Source organism: Muntiacus reevesi, chromosome 12, assembly GCF_963930625.1.
Source record: "Muntiacus reevesi chromosome 12, mMunRee1.1, whole genome shotgun sequence".
Taxonomy (NCBI): Eukaryota; Metazoa; Chordata; class Mammalia; order Artiodactyla; family Cervidae; genus Muntiacus; species Muntiacus reevesi.
This window is the reverse complement of record NC_089260.1, coordinates 17987381-18008795: the sequence shown is the minus strand read 5'-3', so window position 1 is coordinate 18008795 and position 21415 is coordinate 17987381. Positions and strand designations below refer to the sequence as shown.

Below are 21415 nucleotides of genomic sequence, written 5' to 3'. Positions count from 1 at the left end.
AAGTTCACTGACTAAAGCAACATCTAAAATCAGATTCAATAAAAAAAATAAAATAAAATAAAATAAAATCAGATTCATATTTATCTCTCTGCACAGAAGATATGCATGTGTCAATTCCTATCAAGTAATATGGGGGGAAAAAAAAATCAGGAAAGTGGCATCAGGAGACAGACCAAGAAGGGAAGGGAGGGAGGGAAGGAGGGAAAAATGGGGGAAAAAATATTGTGTCAGACTAAGGATGAAATAAGAGAGGGAAAATACCATTTAACCAAACTGTTTATTTTTTAACCTAAAATGTATGCCTAATTGTATCAAAGTCACAAAGAGGAACTAAAGCATTTGTTTGAGTTACCTAAGACTTTTTAACAACTAGTTTTAATAACCTAACATCAAAATAATAATCTTGTTTAAAGTATCTGTAGATTTTAAACAAATACTTCGTGGGGTTCTTTGATCGTGTTTTTGCATAAATGTTTCTATGTATGTTTGACTTACTTGACTATATGTTTAAATTCTCTTTTTGACTTTGCAGAATATAGTACAAATTGCTAGATACAGCTCGTCAGCACTGCTCTAGCACTGACTTTTAATCCTCCTTTAAATCAGAAGGCACCGGGTGCATTTGAGTGACCTAGTCTCTGCAGTCAGTTTAAAATAGGATCTAATTACAGATCAACAGAGGGCCTAGTGCCATCTTATCAAGGTAATACTTAAAGCTACCATCTTAAAGCAGCCTACTTAAATACTTAAAGCAGCCCTAGAAATGAAACTGCAACCACCATCCCATTAAATATTTCACCAAGGACCAACATCAGATCATACAGATCAGAATTTGTTATCTTTGATTTTGTGCTATAAAATAGAACCTAATTTTAATGAAATAACTGTGCCCAGAAAAATGAACACCAATTTTATGCTCTAATGTGAAATTATGGAAGGATGAGGTTGGCCTTCTAACACTAACTCAGTTCCCTAGTGAGTGGGATCCAGCCTAAAATCTGAGCTTGACCTTTTAGCTCTGGGTCTGGCAGAAGCCCCCTGGGGTGACATCACTCCAAATCAGGTGTTTAGCAGATCTGGAAATTTATGACCTGTCCAAAGGATCCCATTCTTCCAGAAGGGACAGTTCAGCAAAACAGTGAAAGTAAATGACATTGAGAGAAGGCCTAAGAACTCTTAGCGAACTCTCAGAAAAGAGAAAGTAAGAGAAGTCGCTCAGTCATGTCCAGCTGTGGCCTACACAGGCTCCTCCGTCCATGGGATTTTCCAGGCAAGAATACTGGAGTGGGTTGCCATTTCCTTCTCCGAAAAACTCTTAAACCCAAGTTAAAAATGTCAGAAGCTAACCATTTAGAAGCAGTAATACTGAAGGTAAAACAAAGCCCATAGACTTCATTTCACATAAACGAATATACACCTGAAAAGTTGCTTATGAATTGAATTTATTAAAGTATTCACTTAAAGCATGAGTTTGCTAAATAATCCAATGTAGATGCCCTGGCCCCTCTCCCCACAGCTCTGAGGTGGGGCACATGGAATGTAGTTTTACCAAGTGCCTCAGGTGATATTTTTGTAATCAGATGAGTTTGCAGTGATTTAAAGAATTCCTACTGACATTCCTATTACTAAGCACATACATGATTATCTTCAACCTTTTTTCCCCAATCAATCTAGACTTTCATATTATTGTCTAGCAGTTTATTTTTCAGGTAGGTTAATTTTGCCTGTATATTGGTTTATTTCACTGAAGATGCAAAACTAAGGAAAGCACACTGTTTGCAGTGTCTCACGTTAGAACACAGTGGACCAGTCTGTTTTCTGACAGATACAGGTTTGCAGAAATTGAATGAGGGCAAGAGAAAGGGCAAGCCTTATTTTGCTGGTATAAATTTAGGATTGGGACTTCTCTATAGTGCAGATGGTAAAGAATCTGCCTGCAGTGCAGGAGACAGGGTTCGATTCCTGGCTCAGGAAGATTCCTGGAGAAGGAAATGGCAATCCACTCCAGTATTCTTGCCTGGAGAATCCCATGGACAGAGGAGCCTGGCGGGCTACAGTCCACGGGGTCACAAAGAGTTGGACACAAATAAATGACTAACACACACACACACAATTTAGGATTGAGACAGCCAGGAAGGGTGGCAGCTTAAAATAAGAGATTTAGACAGGAGTGTCAGAGCAATACCTTGCAGGTCCCTCTCCTTCAGTTCTAATTCCCCGGGGTCATCCAGAATGTGTACATTTTTTTCATCCCTAAATTAAGACATGTGCAAGATTTAATCCATTGCAGGGAAGATTAACACTGGACTCTAGCCATTAAACTAGTGATGTCTGAGGAAAGAAACAAGACTGACACTATTGGCTAATTCTTTATTTACTACCCTCTTGACTGCCAAGACCATTTATAAGTATAGTATTGTCTGGTTTTGAGTGTACAAGTGTCTGGACTATTAAGTAGAGAGCTGATTATGTTAGTTTACTTAATGGGACCGCTGTCTGACTACATCTCTGATTCACCCACACTGGGCTCCTTTCTGATCCTAGAATATGCTAAGCATTCTCCCACCTCAGGGCCTTTGCACTTGCTCTCCCATCTGCCTATAACATTCTTATCCCAAGAATCTTCAGTGCTTGAGCCCTCACTTCAGTTGCCTGCTCAAAAGTCATCTCATCAGAAAGGCCATCCCTGACCACCTTATATAACATAATTCCTATTATTTGTAATCCCTTTAGCCTGCTTTGCTTTCCTTTGTAGCATTTATCATCATCTAACTTGTTATCCATTTACTTCTTTATAGATTTCCTCTGTTTCCTGACACTACAATGGTAGCACCATGATGGCAGGGAGTTTGTTCTATTTGCTAATGAATATTAATGCCAGGATCAATGGCATTGTTCAGGATATAGTAGCACTCAAGATTTATTTGTTGAATAAATGAATGGGTATTTTTAGTGCTTTGAGGAAGACATGGTTAACTCGGTGTTTGTGATCTTAAAAGATATTTTTGGGAATTCCCTGGCAATCCAGTGGTTAGGACTCTGCATTGTCACGGCCCTTGCCCAGGTTCTATCCCTAGTCAGGGAACTAAGATCCTGCAAGCCTTGTGGCATGGTCAAAAAAGTATATAGCCAAATAGAAACATATACATTCATAAAACCAAAGAGTAAAAAGATTAATTAAAATGTTTCACCCCATTAATTGAAAGATTACCCACATAAGGCATCTATAAATTTGTTTATTTTTCTTTCTAGAATTATGACTGGACTCCCTAGATAAAATGCACCAAATGACTAGAGGTAATTGCCCTAAGGCTAAAGTGGGGTGGATAGAGAGAAGGGGGACTTATATAAATCTATTCAAGTCTCATCTTCTGCTGGATTGTGTAAGTCCCTTGAGGACACAGCCCACATTATATATCTTTTTATTCTCCTATATACCTATCTGAATGTGTTGCAAATGGTAAGTAATCAGAAAACACATAAAGGTAATGAAAAACACCTGTGGGTTTCAAATAAATCATATATATTCTGAATATTTTGACAGTAATGTAAGAGTTTCTAAATCCGTCACTGTGCTGCTAGAACATACATGCTTGTTGACAAAGACCATAAATCTTCATAAAATGTTAGAAAGGGGGAGTAGAAAAATTTTAAATATGTACAAAGACAAACTGTCCTAAAAATACTTTGTTTTAAATAGCGATAGCATCAACACTGCAGAACATAAAAAGCAGATCGTTTCCATCTGAAAAGTTCACAGCTATAAAAAAGATGATGCTACTTCAGTCCAGACTTGCTAACTGGAATTATCTTCATGTGCTATCCAAAAGCTTACCTACACTTTGATGGGTTTATAGAAAAGAAAAGAAAAAAAAAAAAAAATCCTGTATTCTTTTAGGTTAGTTCCAGAAAATACAGACAGGCCTCCTACACAGATTTACGGTGAAGCTGATAAAGTTCAAGCTTCAGGATCCCCGTTTGTTCTGGCAGGAAGCTCCAGAAAACAGGCTCATTTGTGTGGGTGTTTTTTTGTTGTTGTTTTTCTTTTGAGACCCTACTCTACCTAACACACACAATTGCATAAGCTTCAAGCTCATAAAAACCTGGACCCATCCTGACAGCCCTCCATTAGAATATTAACATTAAGAAAACTAGGCTAGAATCTGCAAAAACAATCCAAACATCATTTTTTAATGTCAAGCATTTCTCCACAGTCCCAGCAAAGAGAGGCGAATGGGGTTCAACAGTCTCTATGGGGTATTGTTAGTATTTCTTTTCTCTGGAAACAAAAATGAAGTCTTGGAAACCATGACTAAATAAAAGTTACTTTCACTAAATATAAGTATACATAACCCCAGATAGTTTTAGCTACAGAAATTTGGTAATGTATCACACTGAACTAGATTGCTAGTGTTCTGAACTTATTATCTTTCTTTAAATTTATTTTTAATTGATGCATAATTCACAGTTGATACGGTATTAGTTTCAAGCACACAACATAGTGATTTGATGTCTATATACTGCATGCTCAATGGCTAAGTTGTGTCTTTGCTACTCCATGGACTGTAGCCCATCAGGCTCCTCTGTCCATAGAATTTTACAGGCAAGAAAATTGGAGCGAGTTGCCATTTCCTCCTTCAGAGGATCTTCCCTACCTAGGGATTGAACCCATGTCTCCTGAGTCTCCTGCATTGGCACCCGGACTCTTTACCACTGAGCCACTTGGGAAGCCTGTGGACTAATACATGACAAAATTATCCACAAAATAAATGTAGTTACTGTCCATCACCAAAGTTAACAGAACAGTATTGACTATATTAGAACTTATCTTCAGTACTAAACAAATTCTCTTTATTGGTGCTAAGTACAACCAGTTAAATATAAGCCCATCTGATTTCACCCTAAATTCATGAGTATCACAATTCAAGAGTATGAGTATTCATTGTATCAAAAAACGAAGGGGTGCGACCAACGTTATATGGTTTAATTAAGGAATTACAGTAAGTCTTATCCAATATTGACTAGATTTGCGACCATTTTTGACAAGAAGATGAAAACAAAACAAAACAAAACAACCGTACTGCTATCTCGGCTTTTGGTTACTGACTCTTTCAAACTCGAGGTAGTGAGTTCTTAAAGGTTAGAGAGAATTTAGGGGGAGGAAACAAGGATAAACTCAATCACTTCCCCAGTCCTACCCTTCTCCCGCCCTCTTCTCGTTTGAAACTAGGTCCATCCCTCCGGTGTATATAGTCGCAGCAGGTCCTTTTTCACTAGTGAGTAAAGTGGTACTAACACCTAGTTGTTGTTGTTGTTTTTTAATATGCTAGCCTGTGATGTTAACTACGCCTACCCTGCTGCTGCTAAGTCGCTTCAGTCGTGTCCGACGCCTACCCTACCCGGGGCTTAACTTTCGGTACTGTCCCTTCCTCCTGGATCGGTCCGCGAGGCATTCGCGCTCCCCCCTCAAGGTCCCTCAATCCGAGAAGGTCCAGGGCCACCTGGCCAGGAGAAGCGCCCTGAGGAAGTTCTCCTTGGAGTGGCCACACCGCCGAGATAAAGCGACCGGGCAAGGCGGGAAGGTGGCCCCTACGCACTCCAATAGGACGCGGCCCGTTCCCAGCCGGGGACGCGCCCGACAGGAGGGGGAAGGGAGTGTCGCCACCGAATCCCAGGAAAGGCCGCGGGACCCACCTCCGGCTCCCCCTCGCTCCCGCCCTCGGCCCCACCTCCCCCAGCCTGCACAAAGCCGGCCCGGAGGCGGGGGCCAGGCCTGCTGGGAGGCCGCCCGGACGAGACTGGACCCGGGCCCGGCGCCCCGCGGCTCCGGCCGCCGAGGCCCGGCGCGTCTCGAGTTCCCGTCCCGGACGGGGCGGACGCGCCCCCCGGCTGGCCTTAGGAGGCGCGGGAAGCCGGGCTCCCCTCCTTTTCAGGCGACAGTCCCCCGGGGAGGCCAGGCGCACCCGCGCCGTCCCGCTAGCCACGCCCGAGGTGGCGGCCTCCAGCGCGCGGCGCGCGGCGCCCGGGCCGTCGGGGCGGCGGAGGCCGGCCGAGCGCGGGGGTGACTCCATAAGTCGCACGCGCCCCTTCGCGCCCAACCGTGGCACAAACTCTGGCGTCAAATCGATCCCCCTCACTTCCGAAAGGCCCCCGTCCTCCCGCACCTGCGTAAGGTGGCCAAACAATGCGGGGGCGGGCAGGAGGCGCGGGGAGGCCCGGAAACGGGGGTGGGTTCGGCGCCGGTGGCCCCCGAGGCCCCGCCGGCCGGCGCCTGGCCTCCCGTCGGGGGCGCACACACGCACACCGTCCGGCCCGGTGCGGGAAGATGGCCGTTTCTGCTTTCAGGATAAAGGCTCTTTGTTGCGCTCACACAAAAGCCGCCAAGACCCGCTTTTCCAGCAGGCCCTTTGGGCAGATGGAAGGATCGCAGCTGAATTTTCCAAATGGCCCTCGGAGCCCGAAGCGGTGGGAGCAACTAAAAGAGAGGGGGAATAAGAGGCCTCCCGCCCTCTTCTACCGAAACCTCTGCCAATATCCAAGGATTCGTCCTGGGAGACCGGGGCTGAGATCTTTCATAAAGGGAGGAAGGAAAGAGGAAAACCTACTTTTACTATCAAGGCCCAAAGGGGATATTAAACATTCACATTCTTGCAGGGTTTCTCCCCTTAACCAGGGTAGAAACATAATCTGGAAAAGTCTGGATACACCAAAAAGAAAAAGAAAGGGGAAAAAAAAATACCAACAATAGCAACTTAAAAAAAAAAAAAAAATAACAAACCAGTTGCCATCAGCCCAAAGTGGTAGTAGCAGCAGCCGGCGCGTGTGATCCACTTACTTGTCCGACTCTTGTGACATGTTTGATCCAATGAACTCGCTCCCCTTTTCCTGGAGCCTCAGCCTCTGGTGAAACTGGACTTTCAAGTCTGTGCAGGTGAAGGTGTGTGAGAGCGCCCGAGATGGCAGAACAAGAGCTACAGGTAATTCTGCTTTTCCGTCCCCCCTCACCACTCTCGCTCGCTCGCCCGCTCGCGCCCTCACCTAGCCGGAAAGGTGGGATAAGGGGGGGGCCCCCTCACATGGGGCCCGAGCTCGGAGGCGGCCGGGCGGCGCGGAGTCCCTCCCGGATCGTGGCAATGGGCAGCCACAGAGCAGAAAGTGGCGGACTTGGGCGGCCACAGGTAACTTTCTCGCAAGGAGCTGAATTCTTTCACTAAAGGGTACGAGCCCGAGGGACGAGCTGCGCGGTGATTGGCTGCGGAGCTCCCTCAGGTGAGCTGCCATTGGCAGAGGCGCGCTCAGGTAAGGCCCTTCTCCAAGTGCAGGTAACTCACTCCGAAGTTTACCTGAGTGGAGCGGCGGCACGCTTGCAGCCCAGCGGCGGGCCGTGGGAGCTGAGGGTCGGTGCTTGGAGCAGACTTCGTGCTACGTTTCCCTTCTTCCCGGAGGCCGGCCTGGGGTGAGGGGTTGGGGGACCTTGAAGGAGAGAAGTTAACCAGGGGAAAAAAAAACCAAACAAACCCAACACCTGCAACCACTAGGGATTGTGGGTCGAACGGAAGGACTAAGGAGAGCTGAACTCGGGTGTCCCAAGCCAACCGGAATCAAATGCGCAGCACAACCACGAGGCTTTTAATACCCACACTAAGAGGACACTGTTGGACAGTGTCAGAAGAGTACGGGACTCAAGTGCTCCGAGGGGGCGAAAAGCGCGAAGATCGCCAAGTCTGTTACGTAATTGCATTTTTAACATTCTTATCCACAACAAACAACATGTCATGTCCCAGTGTGCAAAAGATACGGTAGACGGCTAGACTTATAAATAGATAAGCAGACACGACTTAGCTACTGAACAGCAGCAGCATCCTTTCTTGACCTCGGCGGGTAAGGAGTGGCTGGTTTTGATGGGATGAAGAAATTTGGTTGAACAGACACTCAAATGGCTCAGGCGCACCTCTTCCATCTCAATTCTGCAGCCCAGAATTGCAGAGCTGCAAACCACTGAATCCCTTCCATAAACCTTTTGTCATTTGACGTTTCCAGGCAGGCATCAACATTTACATTGTAATTCAATAGAAGCAGCAACTACAAAGGTGCTTTATCCTTCCAGCTTAATATGGTTGCTACGGAAACAATTCAGGATGAAACTGACTTTTTGCAGTTTTGTTGCCTCTGGTTGAGAGCAGCGAATTTGCAAACCTGTAATTTATAACAATGAGTACCTGTGTAAATTCTGACAGTAATCTAGCCCATGCATATTAATTGTAGAAATAGAGAGGGCATGGAAATTTTATCATAATTTATTTCGAGTTAATACTACGTTGGCAGAGATGAAATAACTTCCATTTTAATCTGTATGGATCATTTATTTCCTGCACATGACATTGTGAGGCAAGGTTTGGCTGCTCCATGTTTCATTCTCAACAAATGAATTTCAGGATTTTTTTCTTTTTAAATACAGTATAAGCACGCACACTATCATTTGTAAGATAATGCAATACTTTAAGGTAATGCAATACCTACTTTCGTGTACCTTCTTAACCTCCTGTCTAGAGGCTACCATATTCCACTTTTAGCAGCCCATTCTGTCATTACTTCCCTATTTCTAATAATTTACGCAGGGATCCCTTGATTTATCAATTTTGATAACAGGTGCTTTGACGGCCTGTTGCCTTAGATAAGGACTTAGCTCTTTCAAACCCTGTCCAGTTTCATCTTCCACCATTCTTCTAATGTATCTCTTTCACAGCTTAGGCATAGCAAGTAGTCAAGTAAGTGTAAGTGTTAGTTGCTTAATCATGCCCGACTCTTTGCAACCCCATGGACTGCAGCCCACCAGGCTCCTCTGTCCATGAGATTTTCCAGGCAAGGATACTGGAGTGGGTTGCCATTTCCTTCTCCCGGGGATCTTCCCAACCCAGGGATCGAACCCAGGTCTCCTGCACTGCAGGCAGATTCTTTACCCACTGAGCTACAAGGGAAGCCCAGTGACTGTGCAAATACTAGTGACAACAGAACCAACTACTGTACTATGCTTGTTTTCTTAGTTTTTAAAAAAAAGATTTTATCTATTCACTTAGTTTGTGATGTTTCCCATCTGATATTTTTTTTCTACAACATGCCTATCAAATGACTGTCACATTTATTTTTCAAATGATCAATCAATCCTACCCCCCACACCCCCCAATATCCTTCCAAAAGTCCACTGCCTTTCTGTTCCAATGGAGATGAGCTCCTCTCTGGACCTGCTACTCAGCTGTCATCTTGGGACAATCCTTGATCTCCAGAGTAAGAGCCCAATTTCTCTGTCCTGTGACTTTTTGCTTGGTTTGCTGCTTCATTTTTCCCATGGCATATGTTCCAGTAGTAGCCCAAGAATGGGTTCAGAAGGTAAAACTTATTCTTCCTTTTTTTTTTTTCCCAATTCTTTCTTTTGAAAGAGTTTGACCAAGTGTCAAATTCTAAGTTGAAGTTTTTCGTTCATAAAAATTTCTCTTTTATCTTCTAGCAGCCAATGTTGCCATTTAGAATTCTGATGCCATCCTGAGTTCTATTCCTTTGTGGCCTAGAATTTTTCTTCCTAAAAACTCATAGAATAATCTCTCTATCTCTGATATTCTGAGATTTCATAATTATGTTACCAAATATTCTGAAATTTGAGTATGTTGGAAGCTTTCATCAAATGTTTGCAAACCTTTGAATGAGGTCTTAAAAGCCCTCTGGAAACTACACATAGGGGTGGGAGGAAGGGTTATTGCTCACTGATGGGCTTGCTGTGTGGTGATCGTGTTCATCTTTCCTTAGGAAGATTCCCCAAATATCAGAAACTAGATGTCTTTTTTTCTGGGCTCTTCAACATCTCAAGAGAAATATCTCCCATCCCTTGGCTGAGGGCACATTCTCCTGGCTGCTGATATTCTCAGAACAGGTCAGAAGAGATCCAGAGCAGTCCCTACTCAGTATGCAGTTTCTGTCTTCCCTATAGGTGCTTTAGTCCTGCCCTTCTTCCTGCCGGATGCCAAGCCTCTCCTGTATTTCCTCAAGTGAAGTGAAGTCTCTCAGTTGTGGCCGACTCTTTGCGACCCCATAGACTGTAGCCTACCAAGATTCAGTCCATGGGATTTTCCAGGCAAGAATGGGGTGGGTTGCCATTTCCTTCTCCAGGGGATCTTCCCGACCCAGGGATGGAACCCGGGGCTCCCGCATTGCAGGCAGACGCTTTACCGTCTGAGCCACCAGGGAAGCCCCTGTCGTAGTAATCACCTGGCTGCAGGAAGTGGGACAGGGGACCTGAGGATCTAACAAGTCCAAATATCCACATTCACTCAGCTCTCAGCCTCTCACCTCTCTCTCACTTCTGATATCCTGTGACCTCTCCTCAGCATCTCTCTCATGATCTCTGGCATCTCCAAGACCTGGTCCAATCTGGTGTTTTATAGAATAATCTCTTGGCGTGTTTCTATACTGACCTCTAGGATATCATTAGAGTAGCTTCTGATGTTCTGTTAAGCCAGTTTCCACTCTTCCATTCATCCCCATCTTCCAGAATTGTGCTGAGATATATCTTTTGCAGATGACTCCAGCCCCATCCTCTTTGTCCCTGTGAATTTATCCTCTTACTTTCCTTTACTGTCCTTTTCAGGAGACAATGAACCTAAACAAGTATGGGTCAATCTGCCATCTTTAATCTGAAGCCATTTCCAAAACCATTCAAAAACTTTTACCCAACTGTCCCAAATTTGTTTGTGCAAACAAAACTAGAGTTTATGAGCAAACCTTGCCTTTTTTTGGTCAATGGTGCCCAAGATTCCCTTCTTTCTCACAAATAGCTAATAACTCAGCCTTGACTGCCTTGCTTAGTATGCCCTGTTTGACTACCTACTGCTATATTGTTTGGCTAGATTCATGAAGGAGAAGGTCCTCGTGAACAATTTAAAATCATCAACAATGAAGTTAACTCTGTTACCCGATTGAAGTTTTTTTTAATTTTTATTTATTTTAAACGTTTTATTTTATATTGATATTGGGGTATAGACGGTTAACAATGTTGTGATAGTTTTGGTGAACAATGAAGGGACTCAGCCATATGTATACTATTTGTTTATTTACTTATTTTTGACTGTGCTGGGTCTTCATTGCTGCACGGGATTTTCTCTAGTTGCAGGGGTTGGGCTGGGGGCTACCTACTCTTTGTTGCAGTGCTCGGACTTCTCACTGCGGTGGCTTCCCTTGTTGAGGAACACGGGCTCTAGGGCACACGGGCTTCAGTAATTGCCATGTGCGGGCTCAGTAGCTGCGGCTCCTGGGCTCTGGAGTACAGGCTCAAGTTGTGGTGCTCAAGCTTAGTTGCTTCAAGGCATGTGGAATCTTGGAGACCAGGGATCAAACCCGTGTCTCCTGCATTGGCAGGCAGATTCTTTACCGTGAGCCACCAGGGAAGCCCCAGGTTACCCAATTGTTTTGATTCTGTTGGCAAAATAGTTCTAAGTGACTGTGAAACCTTGCCACACCCAACATGAGAATGTACTTCTCTCTCTTTCTCAAACATCTTTTTCCATAAACTCTTAAGTGCAGCAGTTGTTCCCCATGTGTGGTCCGTGGACAGACCATCAACATCAGATTACCTGGGAACTTGTGAAAAATGCAAATTAGCCAACTCACCCCAGGCCTCAAGAAACTGGTGGAGGTGAACAGCAGTCTGTGTGTCTAGCAAGTCCTCCAGATGATTCTGATGTAGGTTAGAGTTTGAAACGCATCAGTACTGAATGCTGACGGGAGGAAGTAGCCCCTCACTAGCCATTGAAAACCATCATTGTAAATTATGCTATATTTGGAGTTTTCCAGCAACTTGCAGCAACCCTGGGGTAGGCAGTCGATTTTTGCCTGTCCGGATTATTTTATTCCTAATCTAATGACTGTTTATATAATGGTTGACTATTATTCTCAATTGGAGCAGTTAGTGCATTTTTTAAAACAGCCTGTGATCTGCTACATTATTTGTCATACCTTTAGGAATTTCAGCACAGGTTAGTGTTTGATGTCTTTTTATGTGGCAGCAACAAAGCAAATTCTCATGTAAAAAGCTAGTGATAAGAAAAAGCTAGTGTTTTTAAACTAAATTATTTAATTTATGAGATTGAAGTTTTAGTTAAATTTCTAGGGGAGAAAAACTTCTATTATCATTTTAATGTTTACTTCTATTATCATTTCATTTTAATGGTGATTTTTAGCACCTATTATAATGGCCAATGCCATTTTCGTAAATTAAAACTTTAGTATTTGATACCAAATTGTCACTTTATTATGTCTTTTTTTTCCCCTCAGTTGTTTTGACTCTGCAAAAATCAGTAGGTGCTGCCCCATAACCAACTCATCCCTATAGTGCCCTGAGTGAAGACAAGTCAGTTTAGATATATGATGTATTAAAATCCCACTACCTAAGGCTCCAGGCAGTGAGAAGAACAGCCATCAAATGTTCAACCTCTTACAATGAGATGTGGGGAGAAGAATGCCGCTTCTGTGGCATCTGGGCAGAAATACCAAGTTTGTTTATAAATCGTATGTATATACATATGTATAATTTATATATATATTAATATATGTATTGTATTTATCTATTTGGCTGCATCAGGTCTTAGTTGCAGCACATGGACTTAGTTGCCCCGCAGTATGTAGGATCTTAGTTCCCAAACCAGGGATCGAACCTGTGTCCCCTGCATGGAAGGTGGTTTTTAATCACTAGACCACCAGAGAAGATCCTAGAAATACCAAGTTTCTAGGAACCCATCAATTGAATCTGCCTGCTGCTTTTCACCCAATGCATGTCATATACAGGGCCACTAAAGCACATTGAATCTACTATGGTAGATGACTGGTGGTATCTCTTAGGTTGAATTTAAAAATACTGTTTTTTTGTTTGGCTTTTATCCCCAAGAAGTAACCTTGTAAAGAATGAAATGTATCTGGGTGTCTGTATTTGAAATCGACATAGAAATATATAACTTAACCAACTAAGCCTTAAATGGTACTTTTCTTACTGTTAGGGGCCACTTCTATTTTTCATAGTTGTATGGATATGTATATTTGCATTGACACTTACTGTTTCCATGAATGCTCTGGAACTAGCAGTGTGGACTTCAGTTAGTAGTCTGAAGTAGCACATCTCCTTCAGGGTAATGAAGGTTTCTGTTTCTTAGACTTTCATTAGTAACTCTTCAACAGAAAGCGTGGTCCTGTTAAAACATACTGCATTGAATACATATCTTTCTCTCTACTTCTTCCTGAAGTCCCACTGATGGAAGAATAAGAGAGGAGATGAGATGGTTCAATATAACAAAATTTGGAAGGTGGAAAAAATGTGGAAAGTGACTGAAGGAGTAGAAACTGATTTAGCTGAACTGAGAAAGATGAACCAGAGCATCTGTAGACAGGATCAAGATGGTTTAGGCTGTAGAACCTCATAAAGACATAGAAAATCAAATTTCTAATTGTCATTAAAGGTGGGAGCAAAATAAAATAATATTAAAAAAAAAAAAAATGTCAATGTATGACAAAACCCACTGAAATGTTGTAAAGTGATTGGCCTCCAACTAATAAAATAATATTAAAAAAAAAAAAAAAAAATGGTGGGAGCAAGTGGAAGGACTGAAACCAGAGGAGTAGATTAACATTTTAAATTCAAAGCTGTTAGACCCTCTAGGTCCCATTGCGCCCCTTCCCATCCCCATTATAATCTAGCTTCTATCTGTATTAATTTGCTTGTCATTCAGTCGCTAAGTTGTGTGCGACCCCATGGACTATAGTATGCCAGGCTCCCCTGTCCTTCACCATCTCCCGGAGTTTGCTCAAACTCATGTCCATTGAATCGGTGATGCCACCCAACCAGCTCATCCTCTGTCATCACGCCCATCATCGTGTCCTCAGTCTTTCCCAGCATCAGGGTCTTTCCCAATGAGTGAGCATCCGAAGGGTCGCATCAGGTGGCCAAAGTATTGGAGCTTCAACTTCAGCATCAGTCCTTCCAATGGATATTCAGTGTTGATTTCTTTTAGGATTGATTGGCTTGATCTTGCAGTTCAAGGGATTCTCAAGCATCTTTTCCAGCACCATAATTTGAAAGCATCAATTTTTTGGCACTCAGCCTTCTTTACAGTCCAACTCTCACATCCGTACCTGACTACTAGAAAAACCATAGCTTTGACTATACAGACCTTTGTTGGCAAAGCTAGGGCTGCCATAAAAAATACCACACATCATGTGGATTAAACAAGAGAAATATATTTTCTCACGGTTTTGGAAGCTAGAGGTCCAAGGTTAATGTTTCAGCAGGGTTGGTTTCATTCTGAAGCCTCTCTGCTTGACTTATAGGTGGCCGTCACTGGCTCTGTCCTCACAAAGCCTGTTCACTGTGAGCGTACGTGCACATGTCCTAATCGTTTCTTCTTATAAGGACACTGGTGATGTTGAATTAGGGCCCACACGTATGACCCCATTTTACCTTAATTGCCTTTTTAGAAGTCCTGTCTCCAAATACAGTCACATTCAGAAGTAAGGCCATAGCTCAGAGTTATTGAAGGTTTAGTTCCAGAGCACCTCAGTAAAGTGAATATTGCAATAATTCAAGTCACATGAATTTTTTGGTTTCCCAGTACATACAAAAGCTCTGTTTATACTATATTGTAATCTATTAATTGTGCAATGGCATTATGTCTAAGAAAACAATATGCATACTTTTAAGTGAAAAATACTTCATTGAAGTCATCCCCTGCTCAACAGCATAGGACTAAATAATGGGTTGCCTTTTCTTTTCTTATTTTTTCTTCCAACATATCTATCCTTTTCCCAGATCAAGACGTACTCCAGAAAAAATAGTTTTTATGTTGAAGTAAGACGTTTTGTACCTTTTATTTTCATGTAGGATACCACAATTTATTGCTTAAAAAATACTTTATTGTTAAAATGCTAGTCATCATCTGAGCCTTCATTAAGTATTCTTTTTGTTGGTGGAGAGTCTAGCCTAGGTAATGATGGCTGCTGACTGATCAGAGTGGTGGTTGCTGAACGGTGGCTGTGACGACTTAAAATAAGACAACAGTGAAGTTTGCTGCATCAACTGACTTCTTTCACAAAGAAATTGCTTGGTAGCATGCTTGGTAGTTCTTAATAGCAAGAACTTCCTTTAAAACTGGAGTCAGTCCTCTCAAGTCCTGCTATTGCTTTACCGGCTGTTTTTGTCATATTTTAAATCCTTGTCATCTCAACAGTCTTCATAGCATCTTCACCAGGAGTAGATTCCACCTCAAGAAATCACTTTCTTTGCTCAACCGTAAGAAGCAACTCGGCATTCATGAAAGTTTTATCATGAGATTGCAGCAGCTCAGTCACATCTTCAGGCTCCACTTCTGTTTCTGATTCTCTTGCTATTTCCACCACATCTGCAGTTATTTCCTTCACTGAAATCTTTTCACTTTGTTTTGTTTTTGATTAGAGGATAATTGCTTTACAATGTTGTGTTGGTTTCTGCCATATAACAACGTGAATCAGCTGTAAGTATACATATATCCCCTCCCTCTTGAGCCGCCCTCCCACCCATCCCCATCCCACCCCTCTAGGCTGTCACAGAGCACCAGGTTGAGCTCCCTGTGTTTTATGGCAGCTTCCCACTGGCTCTCAGTTTTACATGTGGTAAGGTATATGTTTCAATGCTATTGTCCCAATTCGTCCCACCCGCTCCTTCCCCCACTGTGTACACATGTCTGTTCTCTATGTCTGCATCTCCGTTACTGCCCTCCACATAGGTTCATCAGTACCATTTTTCTAGATTCCATACATATGCATTAATCTGTGATATTTGTTTTTCTGACTTCACTCTGTAACAGGCTCTAGGTTCATCCATCTCAATTCAACTGGCTGAAATTTATTCCTTTTTATGGCTGAGTAATACTGTATTGTATATATGTACAACAACTTCTTTATCCATTCATCTGTCAATGAACATCTAAGTTACTTCCATGCACTGGCCATGCTACAATGAATGTTGGGGTACATGTGTGTTTTTGAATAATGGTTTTTCTCAGGGTATATGCTCAGTAGTAGGAGTTCTGGGTCATATGGTAGTTTTATTCCTTGTTTTTTAAGGATTCTCCATACTGTTCTTCATAGTGGCTGCATCAATTTACATTCTCACCAACAGTGTAAGAGGGTTCCATTTTCTCCACATCCTTTCCAGCATTTATTGTTTGTAGATTTTTTGATAATGGCCATTCTGACCATGTGAGGTGATACCTCATATAGTTTTGACTTGACTATATTTGCATTCCTCTAATAATGAGTGATGTTGAGCATCTGTATGTAGTTTTGACTTGACTATATTTGCATTCCTCTAATAATGAGTGATGTTTGAGCATCTGTATGTCTTCTTTAGAGAACCGTCTGTTTAGGTTTTCTGCCCATTTTTTCATTGGGGATGTTTGTTTTTCTGATATTGAGCTGCGTGAACCACTTGTATGTTTTGGAGATTAATCCTTTGTCAGTTGCTTCATTTGCAATTATTTTCTTCCATTCTGAGGGTTGTGTTTTCATTTTGTTTATAGTTTCCTTTGCTCTGCAGAAGCTTTTACGTTTAATTAAGTCCCATTTGTTTGGTTTTGTTTTTATTCCATTACTCTAGGAGGTGGGTCAAAGAGGATCTTGCTGTGATTTATGTCAAAGAGGCTTCTCTGAAATCTTGAACACCTCAAAGTCATTCATGAGGGTTGGCACCTACCTTTACCCAACTCCTGTTTTGTTTTGTTTTGTTTTGTTTTATTAATTAATTTTGGTTTTTGACTGCACTGGGTCTTTGTTGCTGCTCACAGGCTTTTGTCCAGTTGTGGTGGACAGGGCATAGTCTTCCCTGTGGTGTGCAGACTTTTCATGGTGGCTTCTCTTATTGTGGAGCACAGCCTCTAGGTGTGTGGGCTTCTGTCGTCATGGCACACAGGGTTAGTTGCTTCATAGCATGTGGAATCTTCCCTGACCAATGATCAAACCTACGTCCCTCCCCTACATTGGCAGGCGGATTCTTAACCACTGGGTCATCATAGAAGTCCTTCCTAACTCCTGTTAATATTGATATTTTGAACTTTTTTCCATGAGTCACCTCATCTTAATGTTCTTAATGACTGTTTTTGATGGCATCTAGAATGACAAATCCTTTCCTGAAGGTTTTTCATTTACTTTGTCCAGATTCATCAGAAGAATCATTGTCTATGGCAGCTTTAGTCTTACACAGTGTATTTCTTAATTAGTAAGACTTGAAGGTTGAAATGACTCCTTGATCCACGGGCTGCAAAATGGATATTGTATTAGGAGGCATGAAACATTCATCTCCTTGTACACCTCCGTCAGAGCTCTTAGGTAACCAGGTGCATTTTCAGTGAGCATCAGTATGTTGAAATTAATCTCTTTTTTTCTGAGCAGTAGGTCTCAACAGTGGCTTAGAACATTCAATTAGCCATGTTGTAAACACATATGCAATCATACAGGCTCTTTGTTCCATTTATTGAGCACAATCAAAGTAGATTTAGGATCCTTCTTAAAGGCCTGAGGATTTTCAGAGTGGTTGATGAGCATTGACTTCAACATCAAGTCACCAGCTGTGACTTCTAACCTCTTTTATGAGAGTTTGCCTGTCCTTTGAAGCTTTGAAGCCAGTTGTAGACTTCTCTCTAGCTGTGAAAGTTCTAGATGGCATATTCTTCCCATAGAAGGGGAAGAAACTTTCATCTACATTGAAAGTTTGATGTTTAGTGTGGCCATCTTGGTTAATTATCTTCACTAGATCTTCTGTGTAACTTGCTGTAGATTCTGCATCAGCACTTGTTGCTTCATCTTGCCCTTTAATGTAACAGAGACAACTTCTTTCCTTAAAGCTCACACACCAGCTCTGCTGGCTTCACACTTTTCTTCTGCAGCTTCCCCACCTCCATCAGCCTTCACAGAATTGAAGAGAATTAGAGCCTTGCTCTGGATGATACTTTGGCTTAAGACAGTGTGATGGCTGGTTTGACCTATCTAGACCACTGAAACTTGCTTCATATCAGCAATACATTTTTCACTTTCTGATCATTTCTGTGTTCACTGGAGTAGCACTTTTAATTTCCTTCAGGAACTTTTTTTTTTTTTTTGCATTTACAACTTAGCTAATTATTTGGCACAAGAGGCCTAGCTTTTGGCTTGACTCAGCATTCTATACGCCTTTCTCACTAAACTTAATAATTTTCAGCTTTAATTTAAAATGAGACACATGTGATTTGTCCTTTCATTTGGACACTTAGAGGCCACTGTAGGGTTATTAACTGGCCTGATAACAATATTGTTGTGTCTCAGGGAATAGGGGGGCCTGAAGAGATGGGGGAATGGCCTGTCAATGGAGAAATTAGTACATACCCAACATTTATTAATTAAGTTGGCCGTCTTATATGGGCACAGTTCATGGTGCCACCAAAACAATTACAATAATAACATTGAAGCTCACTTATTGGGCTTCCCTGATGATTCAGTGGTAAAGAATCCACTTTCCAATGCAGGAAGCATGGATTCAATCCTGATCTGGGAAGATCCCACATGCCACAGAGCAATCAAGCCCAAGCACCCAACTCTTGAACCTGTGCTCCAGAGCCCAGGAACTGCAGCTACTGAGCCACATACCACAGCTACTGAAGCCCAGGTGCCTGGAGCCTGTGCTTTGCAATAAGAGAAGTCACTGCCGTGAGAAACCCATGCACTGCAAGGAAGAGTAGCCCTGGCTTGCTGCAACTAGAGAAAAGCCCACACAGCACCGAAGACCCAGCACAGTCAAAAATAGATAAATAAATAAAATTTTTAAAAGAGAACATCACATATCACTGTAACAAATATAATAATGATTTAAAAGTTTGAAATATTGCAAAAATTGTGAAAATGTGACACAGAGATGGAAAGTGGCCAAATGCCATTGGAAAGATGGTGCTAACAGACTTGCTTGTTGCAGGCTTGCCACAAACCTTCAGTTTGTTTAAAAAAGCAAAAAACAATGCACACAAATCACCATAAAGTGAAATGCAATGAAATGGAGCATGCCATTGCTAAGGGTTGGGACCTCAACCTGTGAATTTAGGTGGGGGGCACAATTCAGCCCATCACACCATCCCTCCTCCATTCTGGCAGGAGACAGCAGTGCATTCTAGACCAACTGAACCAGGAAGACTGCAGACTTGGGTATATCGAGGGACTCATCAGGAGTGAGGCACTGGACCTATAACAAGGAGAGTCTGTGAAGGCCATATGCTAATCAGTGAGATACCATCTTCTAGCTTCCTCCACCCAGCCCAGTGAGCCAGGAACCAAGCTTATCCCACCAGCAGCCACGCCTCTCCTCAAAGTAGGAGATCAGAAGATCTTTCTTTGGATTAATTGTAAAGTCTTAGAGAAAAGATCTGCAGATACTGATGTGGGTGTTTTCCAATCAGGAAGAGAGAGAGAGTGGGGGAAGAGAGAAGAAAGAAAAGAGAGGGGGAAAGGAAGGAAGGAAGAAATGAAAGAAAGAAAGGAAGAAAGAAAGAAGAAAGAGGGTTATTCTCTAATACATCTCCTGTCAGCAAAGGACATCAGTCAGCAAGTCCTACCTTCATACAGAGAGTTTCTAAGGAGCTCTTTCTGCCACACTCTTAAATATAGATAAGAGGTTAGGGGTCAGACATTTGAGAAAAGCCTCAAAATGAAAACTTGACCAAAACGTAACTAAAAGAGTGATTTTAAGGAAAACAGATGTTACAAAGAGGGAATAAAGATTTTATAATTAAAATATGAGAAAACACTGCATCCATGAAATAAGAATAGCATACTACTTATTTTTTTTTAATTTTTTTATGGAATGCTTCATGAATTTGCTTGTCATCCTTGCACACTTGCCATGCTCATCTTCTCTATATTGTTCCAATTTTAGTATATGTGCTGCCAAAGTGAGCACTAGCATACTATTTAAAAGCAATGAAACAAACAAAAAACAAAAACAAAAAAAAAGCAATGAAACAACCAGCAAGGAGTCAAAAAGGGCTGATAGACATTAAAATATCAATATGAAAGCCTAAAAAGAGCCTTCCATGGTATATTTGAAGATAGAATCTAGGAAATCTCCCAGAAAGTAGAACAAAAAAACAACAAAATAGAGAATAAATGAGAAAAAAAATTAACAATTGTAAGATCAGGCAGGTAGATCTAATACATGACTAAGAGGTATTTCAGAAAAAGAGAATGGGAAAATGTTGGGAAAAAAATTATCAGAGAAAAGATAAAATATGATTTTTAAAGAGCTCACGTATTTTAAGTCTTCTAATTGGTATGACCCACACAGTGGTCAGCACAGTGGGTTCTAAATGATGTAAATTGAAGCAATTATCATAAAATGTCTGGGCTGATCTTTCTAGCCCAGAGAAATGAAATGAAAATAAAATGAAGCAAGCGAAGAGGAGACTGCTCAGACACAAAGGATCAAGAATAAGAAAAAAAGAAAGAAAGGGGAAGAAATGGAAGTCCCTGGTGGTCTAGTGGTTAGGATTTCAGGCTTTCACCCCTTGCCATGATCCTAGTCGGTGAACTAGATCCCACAAGCTGTGGGGCATGGCCAAAAAAAAAAAAAAAAAAGAATCAGAATATATTAGCTCATTCAACAATACTGCCAGCTTCAAGATATTGGGGGGGACAAAAACCTTTAAATGCTGAATTATATGCCTCGACAAGTTATCAGTGAAGTATGAAAGTAGAATAAAATTCAATTCCAGAAACTCAAGTTCTAAAACCTTGTATCCTTTCTCAAAAAGATACTAGACAATGCGCTCTATTAAGACATGGGAGAATAGAAAGAACCAAGAAAGAAATATTCTTAAGATTCAGAAAAGAGGGAAGGTAACAGAGGAGAAAGTTAGAGGGATGGCAGAGAATGATAATGGCTTAGCAGGCTTAGAGAGCAACTAAATTCTCTCATCCAACAGAGGTCTTGGGGTCAGGGGTGAAGGGCTGAACCCAACAGTTAAGTTTAACATTATGGAAAATTATATTGAGATGCTGTTTGAGGGTATGAAAAGTATTAGGAATAGGTACAGAGAAAACTAAACAAATATTTAGCATTCAGTAACTGGGGGAAAATTATACAAGACTGAAAATATAATCAAATTGATCTTACTACATACTTGGTTTGACAGTGAATAATATATGATCTGCATAATAGAATTACTGAATGATAATTTACTAAAACTGGTGATAAACCTCAACTGGGAAGATACAAGGAGGAAGATGCTGGTATTAGGTGGGTGATGAGGATGTGGAAGATGGTGAGAGTTAAATTACCATCTGCGCGTGTGCGTGTCAGTCATGCCTGACTCATTGCGATCCCATGGAC

General features: G+C 41.9%; 1 protein-coding gene and 2 non-coding genes across 6 annotated transcripts in view; all 3 read right to left on the bottom strand.

Moving 5' to 3' along the window:
- GRHL2 (grainyhead like transcription factor 2) overlaps window positions 1–7164 on the bottom strand; it is a 171206-nt gene extending 164042 nt beyond the window's left edge. For 3 of the 4 annotated variants that reach the window (XM_065902742.1, XM_065902743.1, XM_065902744.1), the window contains exon 1: window positions 6836–7164. In XM_065902742.1, coding sequence (XP_065758814.1) covers window positions 6836–6855 — 20 coding nt within the window. In that variant the 5' untranslated portion in view covers window positions 6856–7164. The remainder of the gene's footprint in view (window positions 1–6835) is intronic. The other variant, XM_065902745.1, reaches the window with a different exon arrangement.
- Window positions 7165–12319: 5155 nt separating this feature from the next.
- On the bottom strand, window positions 12320–12468 carry LOC136145316 (small nucleolar RNA SNORA79). Its single transcript, XR_010658759.1, has one exon. It is a non-coding gene; the product is annotated as a small nucleolar RNA SNORA79 (small nucleolar RNA).
- A 7412-nt stretch (window positions 12469–19880) lies between these two features.
- Window positions 19881–19987, bottom strand: LOC136145288 (U6 spliceosomal RNA). The gene has a single exon (XR_010658735.1). It is a non-coding gene; the product is annotated as a U6 spliceosomal RNA (small nuclear RNA).
- Between the last annotated feature and the right edge of the window lie 1428 nt (window positions 19988–21415).